Source organism: Anopheles arabiensis, chromosome 3, assembly GCF_016920715.1.
Source record: "Anopheles arabiensis isolate DONGOLA chromosome 3, AaraD3, whole genome shotgun sequence".
In the NCBI taxonomy this organism is placed as follows: domain Eukaryota; kingdom Metazoa; phylum Arthropoda; class Insecta; order Diptera; family Culicidae; genus Anopheles; species Anopheles arabiensis.
The window spans coordinates 13,878,601-13,903,491 of NC_053518.1; the positions used below are offsets into that span (position 1 = coordinate 13,878,601).

General features: G+C 40.2%; 2 protein-coding genes across 4 annotated transcripts in view; both read left to right on the plus strand.

Annotated features, from left to right (window-relative positions):
• Positions 1-1,513: 1,513 nt before the first annotated feature.
• The window catches only part of LOC120901616 (synaptotagmin-5), a 29,628-nt gene continuing 6,250 nt past the window's right edge, over positions 1,514-24,891 (plus strand). Inside the window, exon 1 of one of the 3 annotated variants that reach the window (XM_040309692.1) lies at positions 1,514-2,152. The gene's annotated coding sequence lies outside the window, so the exon portion shown is untranslated. Of the gene's footprint in view, positions 2,153-17,731; positions 18,318-24,891 lie in introns of those variants that run through there. The other 2 variants (XM_040309694.1, XM_040309693.1) reach the window with 2 other exon arrangements.
• LOC120901618 (trypsin-7-like) lies at positions 13,668-15,252 on the plus strand. The gene is made up of 2 exons (XM_040309696.1): positions 13,668-13,889; positions 14,001-15,252. The coding sequence occupies exons 1-2, from the start codon at positions 13,775-13,777 to the stop codon at positions 14,765-14,767; spliced, it is 882 nt and encodes a 293-aa protein (XP_040165630.1). The 5' UTR covers positions 13,668-13,774; the 3' UTR covers positions 14,768-15,252.

A 24,891-nucleotide genomic window follows, 5' to 3' on the forward strand; every position in this document is an offset into this window, starting at 1 on the left:
ATTCTAAGGCCTGAAAAATCAGTTCACCTCAAAGAACCTGTCGCGACGGACGAAGCTGGGACTATATAGTACCTATATAGTACCGGTACTCACATACGCCTCTGAGACATGGACACTGTCCAAATCTGACGAAACCCTCTTGTCCGCTTTCGAGAGGAAGATGCTCAGAAGGATCCTTGGATCCGTATGTGTGGAACAACTATGGAGGAGTCCTATACGACGAGCTATACGAGATGTACGGCGACCTAACTGTCAGGCTCCGGCGGCGGTGTGGTAGCAGAGGAGGCGTGGTAGCACCAAATTAAGGTAGCAAGATGGCGTGAAGGCGTGCGCTATTATGGCCGGGATAGTGTAGGATAGACAGACGAAGGCGCGAGACCATGAGCAGTTTCGGACACTCTTGAGGCCAAGATCGCAAACTGTTTGTAGCGCCGAATAAGTAAGTAAGTAAGTAACCTGTAAACCAGATTTGTCCAACTCAAAGGAGCAAGGGCTTGACCATATTCTACCGTATCTAACATTTGTTTTTATAGGAGTCTCTATTATTATCTCTGTTATTGAAGTTTCGTTGTATTCAACAATCCAATAAAAATATTGCTAGCAATATGTCAGAATAAAAAGGAATGTTTAACCTGATAGGTCACTAGTTATCAATACCATATGATCGTTTAAAAAAACAAAACAAAAAAAATAAAGAAAACATGTTCCTCATTGTGGCGCAAGACATGCTTCACAACGATTAATTTCGGCCATTGATGCAAATTTCAGTAATAAAAATACACACAAGCTTTTCACCATTATCTCCTCTTGGAAAAAAAACTTTACATGAATCATAAAAGTTATCACTTTGTTCGCTTCCATCGCTACCTTCCATTCAAGGTTGAGTGAACATTCATCATGTTGAATGTTTCTACTCCCACCGATAAGCGAAGGTCGAAAACTTTCGCTTCAAAAACATCTGTAAACATTCCGTTCCCGAGATTTGCCGTACACATGGTGGACAACACAACGGCCCCGCAGCTGGAGAAGGGCCAAGCGACATTAATTCATTTCCTGCCGAGCCGTGTGCAAACAGTGCACCATTCGCCTATTATTTGCGATTGGCGCGCCGTGCCGTGCCGTTGCTTGCACGAACTGCTCACCCGAATTCCGCCGGGACTCGTAAAAGGGCACGGAAATAAATTATTGATCAAGGCAATCGCCTGTCCCGATCCTCACTCGCGTGACACATGTGTACGTAGGGATGAGCGCTTTTATTTTGAAAATTAAAAATAATCCGTTAGTACGTGCGGTGGAGGTGCCGCTGGTCGTTGAGTACTAAGCGTGAGCTACCGGCACTCACAGTGGAGGCGCCTAGTCGCTGTTGATTTCATACGCTGAGTGTAGGGCACGTGTGAGTTACTGGGTGAGTGGGCTCTCACCTTTCCAGCCTTCCAGCTGGGGAAGTTGCATTTCATCGCAAAAAAGCGACATGATACGGGGCGTGCAAAAACCATCGGAGCACTATCAGTAGCGTGCTGATGTTCGGGCCGTGCTGGCCGAACACGACTGCGAAGAACCATCCTCTCGCTAGCGGCCACCTGTAATCATCTGTATAGCGTGCCAGCAAAAAAAAGAAAAGGTGTGCGCTGCGAGCTAAGGAGAAAGATATCGATTTTTGGCTACCGCCAGAACAAAACTCAAGCTGCAGGTTGAACTTACAACACTCCGCCAGGTTAAGGGGCTCCGCAAGTGCGTTTCGGGGGGAAAAAGCGATAACAAATGGTGGCTCACCATTGTTCGTGGCAATGGTGGCGTTGTTGACGCCTGGTGGTGATGCTGCCGCACGTCGGATGGAATTAATTCCGGAAATGGTAATACATTGCCACTTTTCCGCTCATCTGCAGTGAAACAAAGTGTACAGGTGCGAAAATTTGTAGCAATGTGTAGTGGCTGATTCCTTGTATTCGTGTGGCGAAAAAAAAGCATCCACATTTAGCGGTGGAGTGATCGTGCTGCCAAGTTGCCGAGGAGGAGATTACGCTGCGCTAATACCGTTGAAATCATTCAAGCCCCGTCGAGCATGTGAGTGATGTGTGAATCATACGATAGCATTAGTGTCAGACCGTATTACCATCACGCGGCAAACCCCGGACAAACCCCCAGCGAAGAGGTAAGCGAACGAGCCCTGCACCATCCATACGGACACGGTATGGACACCACTTGCCACTTACCCGCCGGGTATGGGCCACTTGTTGAGGGGCGACGAGTAAAAAAACAACACAAACGATGACAAAGCAAAGGAGAGGTCTTCACTGTCCCATCCTTCCCTTTTCCGTACCAACCTGGTGGTGGTAGCAAATATTCATTGGCACGCTCCCAGGACGGCTTACGATGGGGTTTGCCTTACCGCTTGCGGCACGAGGAAGTTTGCTGGACGGGTCCAATTAGAGTGTGTGAAGGTTGTTAGTCGTAATGAAAGATTGCGCTAGCGCTTGTTGTTGTTGCTACGAGACACTTCCCGCTTTTCCACGCCATCTATTGTGATTTATGCGTGTGTGAGCGTATGGCCTTGTGTGTGATATTGAAATGAAGCTCATCTAATGAGAAAAGTTACAAGTGGGGCTTATGGGGAAAGGTAACATGGGAAGAAGGTTAGATAGCGTTGACCTTGTTGAGAGGAAAGACGTTGCATTCCTTCTTTTCCTGTAGCCTGTAGACATTGGAAGGGTTTTATGGTTGAATTGGTTTAATTCGTAAAGTTTAAATATCATTTTGTTACGGAATGTTTGTGTTGGTGGAGCTATGTTTAGCCACTGTCGAATGTACATGAACCGCATGGACCCTTTTTTTTATTGGTTTTTTATCGATAATACAACATATTGAACTACAACACACAATTAACTATCATTTTGCTTATACTTCAAGCTTATACTTTTTATACTTGTACTTCAATACACTGTTCACTTGACCTAAAATCGTCATTTTCGATAAAAAATTGCAAAAATGGTTGAAAGTGCCAAACAACAACAGCAAGAGCAATATCACTTCTTGATGAACACCTCCTCCCATGCTGCAATAAATTTATAATTAAATTAATTATTGGGGATTTTCTGGGGAATTAAGGTAAAGCCTTATTGGCAGAAATATTATCGAGACACACAAACATTCAGTAACTATTATAATGCTTTACGAATTGATAGTGCCATGTTAGACAAATTGATAGCTGATTCCTTTAAAATACAAGGCTCTTTGAAAATCGAAGTACTCTTAAAAACAACATTCAGGTTTTTTTATATATTCGTTCCTATTTTCAAATGGAGCTTTGTCCTAATTTCAGATTCGTTCTAATTTTCAAATGAGCTTTGTCATCCATCAGCATTGCTAGTGGTACATACGGGAGAAATTGTCCGCAAGTTTGACCATATTGATTAGTCCGTCAATCCATGTTATGTTAATCGAATTTGGAAGAGTTCGACGGTATGAAATGTCTTACTAAAAGATGTTAAGTAATTTGTGTACGAATAGTTTCTTCTTATCTTTTAAAATCGAGCAAATATGTGCGCGTGCCGGATTGAATCTTGCAGAGGGGCGCAATTGGCCCGGGGGCCAGACTTTGCCGACCGCCAATGTGATGTGATTATTAAGAAACTGGTTCAAAACTAGTAGTTAATTTTGTGCTTATTTATAGCGATCTTCTATAATTACACACATTATTTATTAGTTAAATATGAAAAAAAAACTTTTTGCTAAATTAAAAGGAATGGGAAGGCAAGGAAGATAGACGGTATTGCTTATTTTTTTTCTAAGTAACATTCTTTGAATCTCAACAAATTTATTGTCTCATACATATGATTTTTTTCTTCACTTTGTGCTCTTTGCTGCCTTGATGGCAGTTCTTTTCCTTTCTTTAATCTAATATTTTGAGAATGGCTTTTCATATCTAACGGCGTATCACGAATACTGCCGTACAAAGTTTCTTAAATCAATTAGGAACAATTCCTAACATACCTAATTAACACTAACTGACCCAAAAAGTGGCCAAATTCAATGTGCCATGTTTACCACGAACCATTGACCTGAACCAACAAAAGTCTTCGAAAGCTCACTTCTCTTTCCGTTCCGTTTCAATTTTATAGTTAATGTTGCAAACGTACACACCGCCCCCCCCCTCCGACTGCCAAACTTTTGCAACAAAGGAAAACAATTCAACATCAATGGATTTATTCAACTGGTTGACATAAAGCTCCCAGCCACAAAGTGGTACACTGCTTTTGCATGCCTCAATACAATACGTCTTGAACATCGATAATCCCCTGCAAGCAATCGCGAAACGCACATACACAGGGAACCGAAGGAAAAGGAAGCAAGCCAGCACAATATTGACCTTTTGACTTCATTTGTTTCGTGCTGCCGGGCACGGGTACAATATTTTCCCACCCCATACAACACCAATCGCTGTATGGTGTATGGTTATGGCAATAGCTTACAATATATACGCACACCCATGCATACACACACACACACACATACACACCAGGCTGCGTTGTTATCGGGCAATGGAAGCACGTAGCACAAAGCGGAAAATATTTGCATTTCATTTGCATCCATTTTTGTCGGTATGTTTTACCCCGCCGACCATACGGAAGGCCACCGTATTGGGGCACGCGTTATTAGAGAAAAAGAGAGAGAGAAAAATATAGAGAGAGGTGCTTAATAAAAAGGTTTGTTGTTGGAGTGGTTTTGTATCGTTTTTTTTTTCGTTGCATTTGAAAGAAACGCCGCCGTGTTGTATGTAGGCTGATAGCAGTGTGTAAAAGCATACATGGAGGGTAGCATGTTAGGATGATAAGCAAATTGGTGGACCGGCATTTTGATAGACGGCGCTTACTGGCGTGGAATGGGTACGATAAGGCGAGATGTATGAAAACCGATACGTGCAGTAATTCATCTCCCGCAAATGAGTGTGCGGGAAGTGATCTTCCGTGAAGTGTCGGGTCAAAACGTGAAGAGTGTGGTTATTTTTTGAATACGAAAATTATAAATTTTATAATGAATTCATTACATTTTTCAACCATAATATATACACAAATTCATCCTTAATTTATGGTGTCATTCGACTTTGCTTACTTTGCTAGTGTAAGCTAGTCACTGTTAGTTTCAACACATCGTCCCGATGATCTGTTATTTAATCTACAAATTTTTGTAATTAGTTACTCGTAGCTGGTTGCAAATATTTTGTTGCCAACTTTTACTAATTAGATTTATCATTTTCATCCAACCACCAGTTACTTATTACTAATTTCTTGTATCTTGTGAAAGGTAAATAGTTAATTCATTAATTCCTTTTATAAATCTGGCCATGGTTCTGGAATTTAACGCTCATTATGATAGTTTCGACTGGCAACACACGGCTCAATTTAAACCAAGCTTACTGTTCTGTGCGTTATCTTATGTAATTGTTCGCTTGTTTATGTGCTATCTATAGCTTCAATTAAGTTATAGGGTCATATTAAGTGATGAGACCACTTCATTCGGAAAATTACTTCCTTAATATACAATAAAATACAATTACAATATTTCATTCGTGTTTGACGACTAGCTATTAATAACTAGTTACTCTTACCTAATCTTCTAGCAAGTTACTATTAACTAGTTATTTAAGCTTTTACTAGTTAGTAGTACTAGTAACTAGGAATATTTCGCTCTATGTCAATTTGACTACCAGTTACGGTAAGCAAGTACTGTGGAGCGACGTTTATAGGGGTCCTTTTATCCGGCTGTCCGTTTATCCGTGCTGTTGAGAAATTACAGTTCAATGCAAAGGTAACATTGGGTGTTGAGGAGGATATTTGAAAAAAGGTTATCAATGCACATCGTCATTACATGGCACATTTCAAATATTCTCATTGAAAAAGCATGAAGTTAATAAAAACTGGCTAGGTTTTACCAAAACATAATATAGAAAAAAAATCAGGAATTTGTGATAAAATACATACTTTGACTCATTATCCGTGTTATTTGTGTATCCTGGCAAGGTCGAGTCCCGAAGAGCCCAGATAAACAGCGTTCCACTGTTAGTGTACAAATGTTCTCATAGACAAATAATTAGAAAAGTAAGTAAAACTACCATTCATTTGTGTTATTTTTCAGTAAATTACCATCTCTAAGTGTTAATAATTGGATCTTTTTTCTGTAATACAATAGCCACCCTTTATTTCATTGTTGGGGTAAAAATGATAAGCTTCTATTTTATTTCTGAGATTATTTTATCTGAGAACAGTCCGGACAAAATATGAACTGCTTTGCTTAGGGCTGGAAAAACGTGGCGTTCTAGGAAGTGCCCGAGGCAATTCTACAAATAACACTTTCAACGTCCAGCAGCTGTGTTTTTCGCTTTCGATGGCCAACGAACAAAATCAATATGGCTTTCTCATTTTACTCGTGGTACACCATCAAACTTGACAGAGCGAGAAGGAAGGGTTTTTTTTGCTAGGGTAGTAGTGCTATGCAGCAAGAAACAAATTGAGCCCTTCAGTACATTGATGAGTACATTAATCATTGTCCTGGATAAATAGTGTGCTAGGCATTACCACAGCATCTTTGACATTACAACCTACACAGTCATGTTGGGCTTATATAGGTTTCGCAAGAATTACATCAACCACGCAAACGGTCAATCAGAAACCTTTGCTGCAAGGAGGTGGTTTGGATGAGAAATGGGCTATGTTCGGACTGGTAGTTGGCAGGATACGTACAGTCTAACATTATACGGACGTCACACGATGCGTAAACTTTGGCGTAAACTGGATTTCAGCCATACAACCCTATAATCTTTTGACAGGAAGTTTACGCTCTCCCATACAAATCAAGCGTAAACATTTTGAGTTTATGCCTGGTGTGACATCCGTATTAGATCTTAGGCGCGCCGTTCAATGCCTACTAACGTACTAACAAGGTGTTACCTCGTGATCTTGGAAAACATGCTGATCATGGTAAAGAAATCGATCATGGTCTCGCGCCTTTTTTATCCTAGTCTTGATGGGAGGCAGAGTCCACGCCGTCTTAACAATTAAATTTGGGTCTAGCATGAGTTATGTGTGCTAGTAAAAGGTCTAAATTTATGTTCAGAGATACGTTGTCCAGCGTCATACCAATGACATGACCAGCCCACTGCATCCTGTTCGAGCTTGATTTGCTGCACAATTCTGATCGGCTAAGTTCTCCACATGTACGAAGGCAAAGAATCCTTTGAGCATCTTGTTCTAGCTCTTCTGCTTACAGGGTCTCGGCACATTTGGACAGCAAAGTATGATACAGTTCCATCCTCAAACTTTGTGACAGGATTCTCAGAACATGTAAATCTTTTGCTTCAATATTATTTCTATGCTGTTGCTGGTTTGCAATATGTTGCCAGGGGCGCTTCATCACTTTTATCTCCGTCTTAAAAATTTAATGAAAATTGTCTTCCAAGGGGTGCATGTTTTTGTGAAATAGGATACGATTCAGCTACTAAAACTGGTTGAACATTTTTGAATTGAATTGAATGTATGGAATTTGGATTATGAGATTGTTCTAAGAACTTAACATTCAAGAAACTCAACTACAAGAAGAGGTCTAGCGTTCATCAAACCAGATTCCTGGAATTTTTGGAGCAAATAATTTTCTCCATAGGACGATTACCCGCTTCGGAACGTTCCTCGCAAAAGTCTTCTTTTTTTTCAACTCTCATTGGTAATTTGAAAAGACACTCTGCATAACACAGTCAGTTAATTCGAGAAGCAACGATGGCTGTTGTATAGAGCATCTTGATTGCTGGAGTAGACAAAGCCGGTGGATAAATATTGGCAAGGGAAAGTTTTGTAATAAAGAGGGCCATTCTATGGAGTGTTTGGCTTCAGACAGATTTCGTGAATGGCAAGGAAGCATCTTATCGTAAGTAGCGCGAACTTTCCTTTGATAGACTACTTAATCATTCATAGCTCAGTACTCAAAAGTGGACCTGACTCGACTGCAGAACAGTTTTATTGCCACATAGAGTCGTCTAAAGCTCGACCCTCTTCAATCTATTAATGTCGTATTAGTAGCTAAATAAATAGCATACAATCATACACTCTCGTCTGATTTGACGCAACAATCGTTGACTGTTTATGTCTATCTAGGCTACTTATGGGCTTGCTATTGCAGTTATCCAACTGTCCCAAATATTATCTATTTTTACTAACCCACACATTACTTTTCCATACATCCTGAGATGCTCATCATTAAAACATTTGTTAATACTTTGAGCCTCGTTCGTTAACAACCCGGTAGCCCGTCGAAAAAAAGCTTGCCCTGAACAAAAGCTTTTCTTCGAGCAATCAATTCCCCCACAATACGGAAAGCGAAAAGAAGACAAAAAAAGAGTGCTTTTGTCCGATTGCGGTAAGCAGTTAGCGGCTCGTTGGAATCCTTTTACCATCCGTTCTCATCCGTTCCGTCCCCTTTTTTCGTTTTGCTTCATCCTCAAACATCGGCTGAAGTGTCCCCGTTGGGCCATTTTGGGTGTATTTTATGTGAACTCCAACCCCCGTCCGTCGGTCGGGTATTATTTTCGCTCTGTGAAATGGCATTAAGATTCATCGCATGAAGCATCCGCCTTTTTCCTTCGGGAGGAGAGAAGTAGTAAGCAGTTGATCAGATTTTTTTTATCCTTCCTTCGATTGCGCCACGATTGTGAAAGTGGCGAGTCGAGGGAGATAGGAAGCAAAGCAAGCAAAACTCCAGATACGGACTTCAGAAGGGATAAGATGGTGAACGAATGAGGGGAAGGGAAAAAGGGTGGGTTTGAGAGAGCGGGAAGGGCGTGAAGGCAGTATATAACTTGCTCCAATTTCATTCGAGGGACCTGTTTTATTTACTCGCCGGCTGGCAGACGGAAAAAGTTAGTCTTCAGTAGCTCAGCGAACGACGCTGGCCCTTGGTTTCGGAGCTTTGCCGGGAAACACGACTTAAACTTTAGTGACAGTTGTTAAACTGTTTATGTTGTGTTGGAAAATGGTAAAATATTGGATGTATCTTATCACGACATTGTAACGATATGGTGTTACTATGCTTTATGCTTTTTTGGGATTGTGTAAGGGAAGCAGTACTTACGATTATTTTTACTTTAATTACGTATATTTTTTTAAGATTAATTTTGCACATAACTCAACTACATACTATTTGTCTTTGAATATAATAATAATTTTTAGTAAATTATGTATTTTTTTACAAAAGTACTTTAAACATATTTTTAACTAACTTTTCGACAAAAGATCTTTTCCTCCACTAAAGATCACGATATTTGATCTCTTTGCTAATTAAATGCGGTTTGTTTGCGAACAAAATTAATGAACACCTCGCCTTATCATTACTTTATATTGCCTGCTTCCGGCAAAGTGCGTGAAAATGCCCGCGAGACATCTTTCACCGCAGAGCCCGAGATGCCAAAAATATGATATTGATATTGATTACATTTTTAACCTGACCGTAAAAAAAAACCCTTCGCTCACCCATAACAAGCCAACACCAGATGCCACGATCTTTCTCGAGACAGGTAAAATTTAATTTATTTCCCCGTACGCTGAATCCTGCTGGAAAGGAGTTTTCCCGTTGTTTTTTTCTTTCTTTCTTCCGGGAACGCAGCAACAGCACGCGCGGCTTTATTGCGCCTCCCAGCGGAAGCTGTTTGTCAATGATTTATCTGTGTAATGGTAGCGGCGAAAGACATTATGGCTTCACAAGCCTACCCGTGGGAAAGCGGGACCTCATTTTGTGGTTCGTTTGCTCGTTTTTTTATCGTTGGGTTTCCCTGCCAGCGGGAGAAGTTTACCATCAACAAGGAAAACAGGACCGTCAACCTGCGAAATGAGCTTGCGGGCTGAGCGTCGTGCTAAGGAGTTGAGCGGTTTGACTTCACCCTAAGAAGGTGTTTGTTCTCTCTTCTGGATCTGCTTTCATCTACCCGTCAGAGAGAAAACAAATGATCCTGCCGTGGGTCGTTGGGCGTATGGCTTGGCATTTGCAATCGGCCGTTTGGAGACACTTGCTGGTGGAATGGAGTCGCACAGAGACACACATTTAAATTCAGGCCCAATTCAGCGGCATAAAATAACTTTTTGTCAATTAGTACTGAAGCTTAATGTTAATTGAGATGCCTGGTTGGGTAGAAAAGAGGCGGCCTGTTGTTTATGGTGATTCTATTGGAAAGGGAAACGTTTTTGAGGTTCGAAGTTTTGAGCGTGAGCCATGTTAAAATTGGGGAAGACGGTTTAATGACAGTTTTGATCGTGAACGAGCGATGTGAGTCGGATTATGGATTGTATGGGAAACGGTACGGAAAATAGGATGAATGATCCTTCGGAACGGATTCGTTCCTTTTTGAATGGCACATATGGATTAAAATATCATTTGACTCGTATGGGAACGTGAATTGATAAATATGCGCATTTAATGAGCAGCAGAAAGACGAAAGCCGATTTCAGCGCTTATCATTTATTTCAATACATTGCTTTTATTGTGGTAGACAGTCTGTTTTGAAGATATGTTGCTAGGTTGTAATTTGAGCTTTCATTCCATTTGGTATTGTTTTATTGAGTGAGTATAAATAGGAATTAAACAAGAGAAAAATCATCTCTGTATTTAGGCGATGAAAATCATTTTCAATTTGCTCAGTCATGTGTTAAAATCCTGTTAAAATTTATAATGAGCGAGGAATTTATTGGTGTTATTACAACAAACGTTACAATAAATTAAGCGGCTAACACTTACAATATTAACGTCCTTATTTTTTTTCTTTGATGGAATAAATAATTGGGATAGAGCAAGACAGATCCAACTCGAATGGTGGTTTGGTTATATATATATTTTTTTTTTCAGTATGTTGAAAGATATAACATAACAAAAATAATTTAATTAGAAAGAGATATTTAGGATTGTTATGTAATACAGTGGAATCCCTGAACTGTCACTGGAACGAATTAAACTCGTTATGCGCCACATTATTGAACTCCTTGTTGTTGGCAAAGCTAGTTTTTAAGTGGATTTGTTCTCTTATGTTACCTGCAATACTTTTATTGTATTTCATTCCTCAATAGATATACCATGTTTTTTATTTAAAAATACAAGAACGTTGTTTTTTTTATTAAATTTCATATTTAAAATTTTCTCCAAATTTTTAGTAAATATAACCTAAAAGCCACATTTCTCAAATTACTACCCTTAGTACTGGTGTAAGATTTAAATACTACTTTTCAGAGCAACAAAGGTAACTAGGTAACTAAAGAGTTCAACACTGAAAACAATCATTAGAGGATAATCGCCATACAGCGATAATATAGGGTTCAGTGACAATGGCAAAAAGGACAATGGCAGAAAAGAGTAATCCAGCGCTGAGACAAAAAAAAAATAGGATCACTATAGTATCGTGACTCTCGTGAAGTAGAATGGGAGAAACTAGGACACTGACTGGCGTTAGGACATAAACAGGGATTGAACATCACTGATTGGGAGTTAGGCAAAGGATGTGGACTGGAATTGAAAGTAAACTCGAAACAGGAAATGATAACTTTAAGGGATAAGGCCACACACATAGTACATTTCTTTTAAATTGTACATCTATCGAATGTCAATTTTGGGGAAAATCAAACTCTACATCTCAGGAACTCAAGACAAAAAATAATGTTTCATTCTATTTATTAGTCTACCTAACTATACTGAAACTTTCCACATCAAACTCTTTCCTAATTACAATCTCAACTCCTTGCTGCCATTCAGACGGGTAGGAAAACGGCACTGAAAACATTCAGACCAACTTCCATCCCAACAACAACCCATCGAATGGAAACACTTTAATGTGTGCACAAGCTGCAACAAAGTTTTGTAAAACACAATACTGCCCGGACGCGAGGAGCACGTTAAAAGGTTAGCAAAATTGCTGGCTCTCCCCTTTTTGCACTGCCGCTCCGTTGTCGTTGCACACAATATCGTTTTTCATACGACCCGCCAATGCTTCCACCATTCGGGTTACAAAGTTCGAGAGTAGAGCAGTTTGGTACAGCACAGAGTACAAGCATCGAGTACGAAAGCGAACGAAGGGAACGATGCTTCACAAGACACCACACACAGACGCACACGAGCACCCACTTGGGTAGGGAAGAGTGAAAGGCGCTAAGAGATTCACCCAACAACGGTAATGCAAAAGTGCAAGCGTGTGCTTTCCTTTTGTGGTGCATCGGCGCACAGCTTCCTCGCTTTATTCGTGTTCCGCTTTTAATATGATCCGAGATATGCGGTGTGTGCAGAAGACAACAGCAAGAAAATGAAAACGCCCGGAACAGGTTCCCGTGGCGGGCGAACTATGGAAGTGCATGCGGATTAAAAGTTTGCACGGCGCGAAGTCTGCGGGACGAACGCGCGACTGCGACCTCCGCTGCGGTTCGATGTGGTTTGAGATGAGTTTAATCTTGGCGCGTTTTATGCTGCTATTGGGGTAGTGCTGCTCGGTGCCGTTAGCAAAAGGTCAATATTGTTTGTGTTTCATTATTTGTAACGTCCTGGTTGAAGTTGTTTACACTGTCACAATGTAGTAGACGAATTTTGCCAGGAGTAAATGGATTTGAGGAGTTCGATACAATACTTTTTTATTGTTCATGAAATCATTTTTATAATGCAATTATTTTGAAATATCAATTGAATTTTATGTTTGTGACAAATTATTATGTATTTTATTTATTTAAATAATCGTTTCTTTAGTTTTTTCATCACTTTAACAGATTTTACATCATTTAATTACATTTTTCAATTTTATTATTATGACTGTTTTTTTTTATTTTTGTTCAATTTCTTTTCATATTTAAGACTCATATTCATATTTTCTGTACTTTTGTTTAACGTTTTGCTATTTGTTCCACATTTCAGAGTGTTATGCATGATAAGAAATATTTTTTAACTTTTTCATGTTTCTGTAGTTGTTTTATAACATTTACTTTTATTTTAATTTTCTATTTCTTTTTCATTGTTGTTGTTTTAGCTATATTTTCATTTCATTTGATAGTTTACGTTACAAGTAATACTTTTAGTGTGTTAATTATCTTCGGTGTATCTATTGTTTGGAAGTATTCAACAATTTTTGCCAGTTTTGTATTTAATTATATTGATTTTAATTTTTTAAATCTGTTTTTACTCGTTCCTGTATTTGTTTTAGATCATCTATATTTATTTTAATTTCTTGTTTTATTTTTTCATTTTTGTTATAGCTTTATTTTCATTAAATTTGATATCTTCTGTAACAATTGATACTTTTAAGGTTTTTATTATCATCGGTTTATCTATTGCTTTGAATTATTCAAAACTTGTTGCCAATTTTGTGTTTCATTATATTATTTTAAATATTTTTTTATCCGTTTTCTTACTCGTTCGGCTTTTCATTTTTATTATTTTTCGTACATTTTAATGATATGATATTTTTAGTTATTTTATAGTTTCATGGACTAGTCAACAAAATAATTTTCGTTACTTTTACTAACATAGTATTATCGTTTATTGCTCAATGCACTTACAGATATAAATGAACATTTTACAGACATAATTAAACAGTGAAATGAATTTGTACCAAATTTTCCCCACACAAACCGTGAAGCAAAGCGCACTGTCCACCGGCGTCTTGTGAAGCGCACTCTTCGGTTAGTGCGGGTGAAAATGCACTGCATCAGTAGCGGTCGGTGCATGCGAATCGTTGCAACGCAATCGCACTCTACAATCAAACCAATACAAAATGCGCCCGCTTTACCATTATTGCACACCGCTGCTTTACAGCTGCCTGGTGCTGCTAGTGTCCTTGTGCTTGTGTGCGATCAAAACCGAGGAAAACTCCAGCTGTCCCGCTTGTGGTTCGTATTCTACTCGCTCGCTAGCACGCAGGGGGAAAAAAAGGTGTCCATGTATTAAGAGTGCTTTTAATCCCTCCACCCCCATTCCATCCTCCATCTCTCGTTCGGTAGTTTGCGGTAAGGTGCCGAACCCACCGTTACCGAACAGTTTGCGCGTGATCGGTGGTAACACCTCCGACATCGACCAGTACCCCTGGATGGCGGCGCTCTACTATCGGCAGCAGTTTACCTGCGGTGGAAGTTTGATTAACGATCGCTACATCCTGACGGCGGCACACTGTGTGGCCCGGATGGATGCGGCCGGGTTCGAGGTGTACCTGCGGCGTCCGAACATTGTCACCCTCAACCCCGAAGCCGTACACCGGCGAGTGGCACGGATCGTAATGAACCGCTACCAGGAGCTGCGGAACAACAATGATGTGGCGCTGCTACTGCTGCAGGAGCCGGTCGGGGTTGCGGATGGGCTCGTGCCCATCTGTCTGCCGGTGGATGGGTCGAACTTTGACGGCAAGGAGGCCATCGTTACCGGCTGGGGTACGACGGAGAGTGGGGAGCTGTCGGAGCACCTGCAGCAGCTTACCGTGCCGATACTTACCAACCAGCAGTGCCGGAAGTCGGGTTACTTTCGGTTTCAGATCACGGCGAAAATGTTGTGCGCCGGGTATCTGGAGGGTGGCCGTGATTCGTGCCAAGGTGACAGTGGTGGGCCACTGCAGCTGGCGAAGGGTGAAGCGGGCCAGCAGCAGATTGTGGGCGTTGTGTCCTGGGGCAATGAGTGTGCCCAACGAAATTATCCCGGTGTGTACGCGCGAGTTACCCGGTTCGTGAGCTGGATCCGAAGCCACAGTCGGGGGGCTTGCTGGTGCACTAACGGGTAAAGGGATGGAAGATGGAATACTTTGTGGCTGTGCCGGTGACAGCGAGCAATTAATTTCGAGAAACTCTTCAAGAATGAGACAGAAGGATATATGTGTGTGTGTGTGTGAGAGAGAGTGTGTGTCTGCAGAATGAACCTTTTGGAGTCGTTAGAAAAGATTGTGATGTGAATTTTTAAAATGGGTGGAAAAGCGACTGCACATGAGAGGTGAAGAATGTGTCCCGACCAGAGCAGCTCCAACAGGTGCTTTGTTGTGTTCTCTTCTCGGTAAAGTGTCTTCCATCGAACGAATCGTTCTTCGAAATCAAATTTAAGTTAAATTGCCTGATTTAAGAGGAACATCCGAAGGAAATGATTCCTTCCCATTCTACAGAAAGCAAGCGATACTCCGTCACGTGCAAACGATAAAACGATAATGATTTGACAGCGGTACCATCAACCGTCAATCCCAGTTTTAAGGCGAATAAATATTTTAAACGAAACTTTCTCGATTGGTTTTTACTTTACTTAGCTGAACCAGCCGCGTACGATGAACACCAACACCGAAGCACTGTACTTCGAAAAGCATTAAATTTGTAGCAGATTCGGTTCGTGGAGCCGTTCTGCTGCTGTTGTAATCGAAAGATTCCACCCTTTTGTTGTTGTTGTTGTCTAGGTGATGAATTTATGTCAGTCCAATTGCCGGCGATTGAGGTTCATCGTACACGACTGGCTGGCAGGCTGGCTGGCTGGCTGGAAGATGATTACCATCAATCAAAATGAAATCATAAATCAAATGGTACAAAATTCAGCAGTTCGTGAATAAATCATGCGATTCGTCTTCGCTGCTGCTGCTGCTGCTTACAGTACTTAGTGTAATGAAATTCTTAAAGAGAATAGAAGCGAAGCTTCTGAGAGAAATAGAAATGGCATAGCAGAGCAGTAGCAAACAGAAGTTTGGTTTAAAATTCTAAAATCAATAATTGCTGCTTTCGTCGTAGATGGGGAGGTCGCTTCAATTTCAAGTGAAAGATTAGCTGATTCCAGGTATATTGATACTGGAGATGGTACAGCTGTATCGGATTTCACGCCCGAGTTTAACGTGCTATGCCTTGATACGATTTTTTTTTGATAGAAATATATTGATGAAGTATTTGTTTGCTTTATTAGTCAACATTCTAAACAACATCTTAAGTTGAAATAACTACCGTCAATTCGCGTAGCAGTTCTTGGGTTCCTACGAATCTACGAATACGAGAGAAAAACAACATCGAAACCCCGTTGTTCTGTCAATCTAGGAGGACTCTGACACCCAGAATCATGTGTCCAAACCTTGAAACAAGTTTAACATTATAAAGGTGTAGTGTGCATGTAAATTTGAAGGTTGCAAAAGGAATTTTGAGGCTGTCCAGAATTCGAATCAAATCGTCCGTAATTTGAAACATGAGCTCAAAACTGTTCGGAATATGAATAAAAAATCGTTGCAGATTTATGATATTTTACAATGTTTAGAGTAAAATTACTGGAGATCTAAATGCCAAAATATTTAAATATTTAATTCATTTACAAAATGTCTTAAGTGTCCGTAATTCAATGCAGTACGGTATACGATTTTTGAGTAGTTTAGTGTTATACTTTGAATTGAGTAAAGAAACTTAAAACATTCGGCTCATGCAATCTCAAGATATATTCTTGAAAATGATAAGTGTGTAAATTAATGTATTCGGTTATATTGAAATCATAGTATTAATGATTTGCGATCAGTAAAAATGTAATGGAACCCTTAGAAAATGAAAAAACTGCCTAACACCACAATCAAGATTATTCTTACAAACAAAATCTAATTTTATATAAGTTGCTGTTTAAAAGGTAAATAGCAAGTTTAAAATGTAAAGGATTTCATACAGACACACACTACAGGTTCAGCTCACGCAGAATGTGTTTAATTTTTAAATGAAATGAATGAATTTTACTTTAAGTTAGCATAGTCTAGGGTATGTATTGATTTTACTAAACCCTAGCATTGCGCAATTAAGAAATATTTATTCATTTCTTTTGTAAGATAAAAAGAAAATAAGGTTGCCATAGTTGGAAATGATATTGTCTCAACTAGTAGAGTAATTTTTACTATAAGTTATATATTTTTGTTACATCAATATGATCCAGCGGTAAGGGAATGAAAGGTTAAAAAAGGAAATTTTCAAGTAATATGAAATAATCGGAACAGAGTGTTTAACTTTAATCAGTCGTTTGAATGGGTTCATAATAATCGTCACAACAGTTTTCTTTCTCTTGTCGTGTTAAAAAGGCTTTAACATTGGAATCTCACATTGAGGACCTACTACCATTCTTCACAACAGCAACAAAAAAACACCCGCCCGGATGGGAACACTTGTAAAGGCACGCGCGACTGCCAGTTATGAGCTAAAAGCTTCACAGCGAATTACGTGTACGGATCTCCGCCAAAGAAAAGCGGCAGTTAATCGAAAGACATTGCACGAAAGCGTGTTGCCGCCCTGCGCCCCATACGTGTCGTGTTGTGTACACACACAATTGGCTGGGCCCTCAATTGATAGCTTTATGTCTCCGGTCGCTCCGGTGTATGCCATGGGAATACCGTGGAATCTTAATTTTTCGCCAACCGACCCCGCTTCTACCACTCTCTCCCGGTGGCACAAAGGTGCCGGGAACTTTAATCTTTTCCCATCGCATGCTATTGAATTGCCGAAACGGTGGCGCGTTGAGCGCTCGGAGCGATGCGATGGGATGCTTTTTCGCAGAAGCCTTGAAGCTTTGTTGTTGTTTAGGCAGTCACGTTACGGTGAGCAAAGTCGAAAGGCACCCGTTCGGAACGGAAGCATGCTGGGATTGGGTGGTCGCGAAAGTTTGATGCGCTACGGTGGTGCGCATGCGCTCGCTGGAAGTGTGCGTGAGTGCCCGGTGGGGTTCGTTCGTTTTTGACCACGTTTGCATTCGTACGTGTCGGCGTTTCGGTACGCTTCATTCCGGTTTCAGTAGGGCAGTGGTGCGATACGTTTGCCCGCTAAGGACGATCCATAAGGACCGCTGGTCCTTTGAAGCTTCTATTTGGAAGCTAGGACTTGGGTGCAACTAGTGTGTGCAGCTTTCTGGCTTTAGTTAAGTTAAAATCTCGTGCAGCAGCAGTGCAGCAGCTTTTAATTAGCTCGTGACCCAGAAGTCACCCAATCGATTTCAATCCCAAACCTAATAATAAAATACAGCAAACTCCGACCGTATTGCTGGATGCAGCTTGTCTGCAGCGTCAGCCCCATCCTCCAGTGGCATCATAAAAATGTATTAAAGTTGCAAGCACGACCAATTGGGCGACATTGTACAGTGGTGGAAGGCGCCAAGCGGAAGATGTAAAGTGCAGTGGGTGTGGGTGTGTGTGTAATAGCGTGTGAAGCATGAGGTAAAGGCCAACACGATGTTGCCTGGCGTCAGTGATCGGTGGGCAAGCGTGTTTTAACGGCTTCGGCTTTATCGTTCGCCTTCATCGAAGTAATTGATCATTTGGATGCACCGACCGCGACAGTCCGGGTAAGGTGGAGGTGAGTACGGCGGCGGTTCCATCGTCGAAGCCTTACAGCGTGCTGGCGATGAGAAAAGCTGGATCAAATATTTATTACCGATACGATTCGTTGGTTCACGAGTGAGAAGCACTACGAGGTAGACGGGTGACATGGATAACGGTGTAAAGCAACATACAGGCACATATGGCTTAATGTTTTGATTGTGATTAAACAATGATGATATTGATGATGAGGATGATGATGTAAGTAACATATTGAAGTTTGATTGCTTCATTTTCCAAGTAATTGAACATTTCTCTAGCATTAGGATGACATACAAATTCTTTTGTTCTAAACTCCAACGGAGTGAAAGCGGAAAACTGGTACTGTTCTTATTACAACGAATTTTTGTATTGTCTAACAAGCACTAAACCAGACTTATTTGAATAATGTATGTGCTGTTTGGTTTTCACCGTGTTTTTTCACTGAAATTGTCACTAGCAATCCATCAAAAAGACGTGGTGTGTCATAAATGTCAGCGAAATGATAAACACCTCCCATCGGGGTCTGGTCGTGTGTGAAAACTGTCGCGGTCGTATGTTGTCAGTGGCTGTGCGTACCAGCTACCAAAAAAACAACCCACATGGATACACACTAACAGCTGTGACAAGAAATGTTACACATTTAATATTTTTACAAGCTTTTTTTCAACATATTGGTTTACAACCATCGTCTGGCTTAGTAGAGGATAAAACAAAGCTAGACAATCTCCTCAACTTAAATTTGAGCATAGCAGATTTGGATGTGATGCTCGTATGAGTTTCAATTCCTGTTTAATTTAGTCCGTTATATGGTGTTTTACATACTTTGGTATGCACTCATACATTTTAACATATTTATAATTTTTTACAAGACTCTTTCATGTTTTAAGGCATGGATTCTGTATTCGTAAATAACCAATTATAAAGCAACTTAAAACACTTTGGTTACTTAGACAACTTTTTTCGAGCTTTTGCCATATCACAAACGTACGTTCATGCCTTTCATTTACTCTTTTTATGCATATATAGAGAATTTGTGCCGATTGGCATAATTCACCTCTTAAAGTCAGTAAATTAAATCTAACCTTAAAATATTACCTCCTTCTTTTCTCCTTCACACGCAAGCTATGTGTGCCAAATTTTATTAAAACAAGATAAATTTATTATGAAGGTCAGTCATTACCTAGGCGTTTCCTATTGCAATTGAAAAATCTTGCTAGAGTAAATCATGTTAAGGGGCTGTCTTTATTTATGTGTCATTTAGTTAAAGTCCATTTAGTGTTTCGAATTTAGCGTTATAACCACTTGAAATTAGAGACAAAAACACCTATTAATGAATAAAAATCTGTTTTGGATCTCTTTACTAATCGCTTTTATGATTCTCATTGGCATTTCAAGGTTTATTGATGAACATAGGTATTGTAATTTGCAACAAAAAGCATGAGCTTTTATGCTTTTTACATCTGTCGATACACATTTTTGAAAAAAAGATACACTTTTTTAAATATAAATTGAAAAATAATTGAATATAAGTAATTATGGGTTTTAATGTTTTTGTCGTGTTTTTTACACATTGAGTCCTCCACACAAAAAAAAGCTCTGTCAAGTAGCGTTATGACGGCTTAATAAATCATGTTCTTCATGTACTCCATACCTTAACGCATCTGGATAACGCATCTGGACATCACAATTCTACCAAAGTATAGTTTTTCAACGGTTTATTGTTTTTTTTACATGTTTGTGCATGTAAATTTCTATCAAAAATCCGCCAAGCACAGCTGGATGTCCAAAAACAGCTGTCCAATAAAAGCTGTAGAATAATCGTCGGAAATACGTTGAAATTATAAATGACGGAATGACCATACCCGGCTGACACGAGGTGTTTCATAACGTTCGATATTGAATGGAGCTGACTGTTGGGGTGCAAGTGTTTGACAGTTTTATCTCTGGAATTGAAATTAAAATTAATACTGAACAGAGTTGGTGCGGTAAGTGAATTCATCATTAATTAATTAATGCCCAGGAAGGTATGACAGTACAAAAAAAAACTCGAAATTTGATAACAATCAATTGATTTATTCAATCGATTGATTAATATCTAGAAAAACTCATTCTTTGAGGCTCTTTAAAAAGCTATAATTCAGACATGCCGGAATAGTAACGCTTCTCTTGACCTTTTCCGTAGAATGATCCATGTTTGATTCAACTGCGATAGTTTTTACCGAGCTCAAAGACAAATAGTTGTGAACGAAAATTAAAGAAAACATTTTCCTTGCCGGATTGAAAACCCTTATCCCTGTGATAAACCTTCTCAGAATTGCGTTAGAAACTGTACCTTTCGGTCTTGCACGAACCTTTCCAGCAAAGCATCTTTCCTTTGCGTTATTTCTCCACAAGTAACACATTACTCACTGCCTCTGCTGCCAACTGCCGTTTGCTTGCATTGCTGCATTGTACACAGCGCTCCATCCTTTAAGCTCAAGTGGTGCACATGGTTGTTGTCGTTGTTGTTGCCGTGAAGGATGTTTTCTTACCGCACGGCGAGGACGACATACCCCCACTGGCAACACATGCCGACACTTGAAGCCATTCTTTTAAGCACTTTTTTCCGAGCCGGATGGTTTTAGCTGCATGACCGAAGGGAAGGATGGATGGATGGAAAGTTGAGCGGTAGCCCGGCACTGTCACGCGTCTCAAGTAACCCTGCTCAACCAGGGGTGCCACGGTTCGAACGGCACGTACCGTTGCCGGCGCTGTGTTGTGTTCGCCCCCCATCCATGAAAACATTCCATCCGTAGGGTTTGTGCGAAAAATGTGCAACCCTGCCCCATCCCATCCTCCTCTATCAAGTGGAAGTAGCAGTAGCGCCCACCAGCCACGGATCTCGGCAGGAATCACCAGGACCAAGGGTAGCAGCAGCGGTTGGTCAAGATATTTCATCGAAAACGGGCGAAGGATTTACATCATGAAATATAATATAATATTTTCTTGTTGGAAGGTTTTTTTACGGTCACTTCCTGCATCGCTCGCTCGTTTGCATTACTTGCCCATGTTAATCTTCCCTGCTGTTCGGGAAATCGCTTGCTGGGTATGTAAGTTAGATCGTTATTTCTTTGTAAAAAAGGGGACAAAACGAAAAAAAAAACACAAAATCATCCCATAAATCATCCCGAAAAAACCGGGTGATAATTTAGGGGATTATGCTTTCTTCTTTTTAGGATAAAATAGAAAATGAAGGTCACCACCGGTGAGGTGGGTCATAAAAAGGTTAGAAATAGATAGAGCTGAATAAATAATCTTACTGTTGGTCGTACAATATAATAGAGTTGTAAACTCATTTGATTAGCCAATCCAACCTTAACCTTTAGCAATTTCTATAAAATAATAATTAACTAATGAAATTCCTTTTAATAACGTTTATTGCAAACGAACGAAAGTGAAGAACGAGAACGCAGTAAACTGGAAACTCTATCGACAATCATAAAAGTTAACTAGTGCATCATTAGCCTCTGCAACATACAATTTTTTTTGTAAGGCATTTTAAAGAGAAGCAAAAACTACTTCCCAGTCGTCCTGTTTGGGTTATTTTTCTTCTCCAAATCGAACCTGTTGAGCAAATTTTCTGCTACTGCACCATCACTCGCTCACACTTACCTACAGCACACGAGCACAGTGTTAAAGTTCCGTTCCGCCTGTGTACATAAGGCTAAGTGGTGTTTAATAGTAGATGGAAATAGAGAAAGAGAGAGTGTGTGTGTAAGGAGAGCAAAAAATAACGCAAAATGCCGTCATGTATGTTGCAGCAAGCGGTAATTACATTTGTGGGGTAATACTTTAAAGTACACCAACAGGCTTGGCTTGTGTGCGTGTATTCTCAACAAAAAAAAATGGGCGGAACGGTACGGTATTAGTGTTTCTACTGCATCGTGAAAGTTATTTTTAATGATGATGATGATGGGCAGAAAGCTGTGCTGAATTGTTGATGAAGCTTTTTACGGAATGTAAAACATGTTTCAGTTTCAATGAAGTTCATAACTGGCGATCGTGAAGTGTGAAGCGGTTTTTGTTTCGTTGTTGATGTCGGTTTCTTTGAGCCGTGGTGGTGGCCGTCGTGGTAAGTATACGTGCTAACAGACATGCTCGTCCTTGGTTCGTAGCTCGTACTGAGTAGTAAGGCTCCCCACAGTATGTGATGTTTTATAAACATTCAACGCCACCGCCTAAGTTGTTTTTCATGGAGAAAATTCATGATGGACCTCTCAGTTGTTTGTGAGAGCGCTTTTGTTTATTCCAGAATGGAAATTGTATCTGCTATTGATTTGTGACACGTCTGTTGTAACACGAGCATATCATTACTGCTGCTTGTATTCGCTACTCGCTTGTTGTTGGTGTGTTAACTCATAAACACTGAGACGAATGTGTTGTACCACTGACAATTTGTAACAACGGGCAATGTGTGGGTTTCACTAATTGGAAGCGCGTCGGCTCTTGTGACGTTTTCCTGCTCGAGATATCGCACAAACGACAGCAGAGCGGGAAGGCATGTCGCTGTATGATGGTCTCCTGTCGTTTAAAGATCAACGTGCACGCAATATTCGGAAAAAGAAGGCCACCGACGAGAAAGGCGGGTGGGAGGATCCGACTAGCAAAGGCAAAAAGGAGTGTAAATTCCTCAACGAAACGCCACACTAGAATTCCCGCGGGAACGACGGCAGGACGCGCTTCAGTCCCAAAGGATGTTTGCCCGTGTTTCTGTGCGATAATGATCACGAAACATTCCTTCGCACACACAGTCGCTAACAACAGTACGGTCACCTTACAGTGCGCTTCGCTCGATCACATTAAAGCTGAGGAATTTCATTCGTGCGTTTAGTTGGTTGATAGTGGTTTTATGCGAGGAGAGGGAATAAGATGGAAGCCAAGCATCATTAGCGATGCCGATCACGTCAGAAATATGCTTTCTGATTCAATTATGTCTCTGCTGGATAGGAAGGAGGGTGGAAAATATTGAACGATGACGTCAGGATTAGTTAGCGTGCAGGATGATAGATGTTACACGGCCGGCACGTGTCTTGTACGATGGAGGTGGTGGGTATTTATGAGCCTGTGAGTGGACAGCCGAGTTAATGCGGTTAAGAGGCAGACGCAGCAGCAGCAGTAAAAAAAAAGTTGAAGATAAATCGTGCAGATGAATTTGATTAAATTTTTGGTGCTTTCTTTTCATAGCTGTTGGTGGGAGAAATTTTGATGTTTTTGCTTTAGTATAAGTTTTTTTTGTATATTTATAACGAGAGGAGATTTTACCTTCTTTGGCTTTGTTGTCAGCAAGAGCAATCTGTTGTAATGCTGTGGTTTCACGATCACGATACTGTTAAGTTCAGTATTTACATATCTTGCTCGACAATCATTACATTTAATAAGAAGCTCTCTCGTATAGAGGACCTCTTTGTGTTCCAATCATGACAATCATACTGAAATAACACACTGTTATTTGAAGTATTATTCTGTCTATTCTCGTTAATTTTGATCTGAATCACGGTCACTCGCTTGAAATTGTTACATAGAGAAGTGTTGTTCCATCGCTGCGAAAAACGCCTATACACCGAATTGGATATATGTTTTTCTTTCGTAGAAGTCTGGTACCTTTTATACCATTTGATACATTATTCTATGCTGATCGTATATAGATCATCTAATTGTAATTATAACTATATTCTTTTCCAGTACATTCTATATTTTGGATACTAACAATTGTGTGTTCGCATGATCAATATCCCATGTCTAGAAATCAGTCGTTACCGATCTATTAGAGTAGGACAGGTGAGCTACGAGGGTGTAAGCTCGATATAGGAACTTAATAAATAATATTAGTGGGCTCCCAAAGGTTTCGCGAGTCTGGGACACGCGCCAATTTGGCAGTCTGTGCAGAGGTATCAAAAAGTGTGTTGAATAAGTGTTCGAGTTACTAACGGGCGTGTTAATCAGAAAAAATCCGCATCGGCCGTCTATCTAACATATGTGCTAGCCGCATCACTGCCATTCGTTTTGGTTCCAGTCTAAATTTTGAAGTACATAGCAGTTGACACTTGGTAACTGGGAAAATTTGAGCTTCAATCAATTTATGGCCCGACTCACGTCGATTCTATTCCGCTACACCCGATCTTGTTATAATTCCCTTTCCTGGCTTAATGTTCACTTCTGACTTTATCATGAACCAGGTATCAATCTTGTTTTTTAGTTGAAAGCACAGTCTGTCATTTCTGTCACTGTCCATCGTGAGTTCCAAATAATCCGAAATAGGACTTAAATCTTAGGCTATAATGATAGTCAATCCTGTCTACACTTGAATATCCCTGATTAATTCGCTGTTCTTGGTCGTGTTCCTGTACAGGGGTACATCGTAGCACTACTCAATGTCGTCTGAACTGACTTACAGCTTTTCAATTGCCTGTAAATTATGAATTTTGTGCTCTTCTTTAGGTAACAAGGAAATTTAAAAAAAATCCTTTCAGGATTTTATAGCCTTTTTTTCTCGTGAAGTCAGGATTCGTGGATTCTTCTTGAATTCTCGA

Coding starts and splice junctions, on each gene's coding strand:
- LOC120901618 (XM_040309696.1), top strand. CDS start 13,775: ATGCGCCCGCTTTACCATTATTGCACACCGCTGCTTTACAGCTGCCTG. Junction 13,890..14,000: donor CTCCAGCTGTCCCGCTTGTG/GTTCGTATTCTA, acceptor CTCGTTCGGTAG/TTTGCGGTAAGGTGCCGAAC.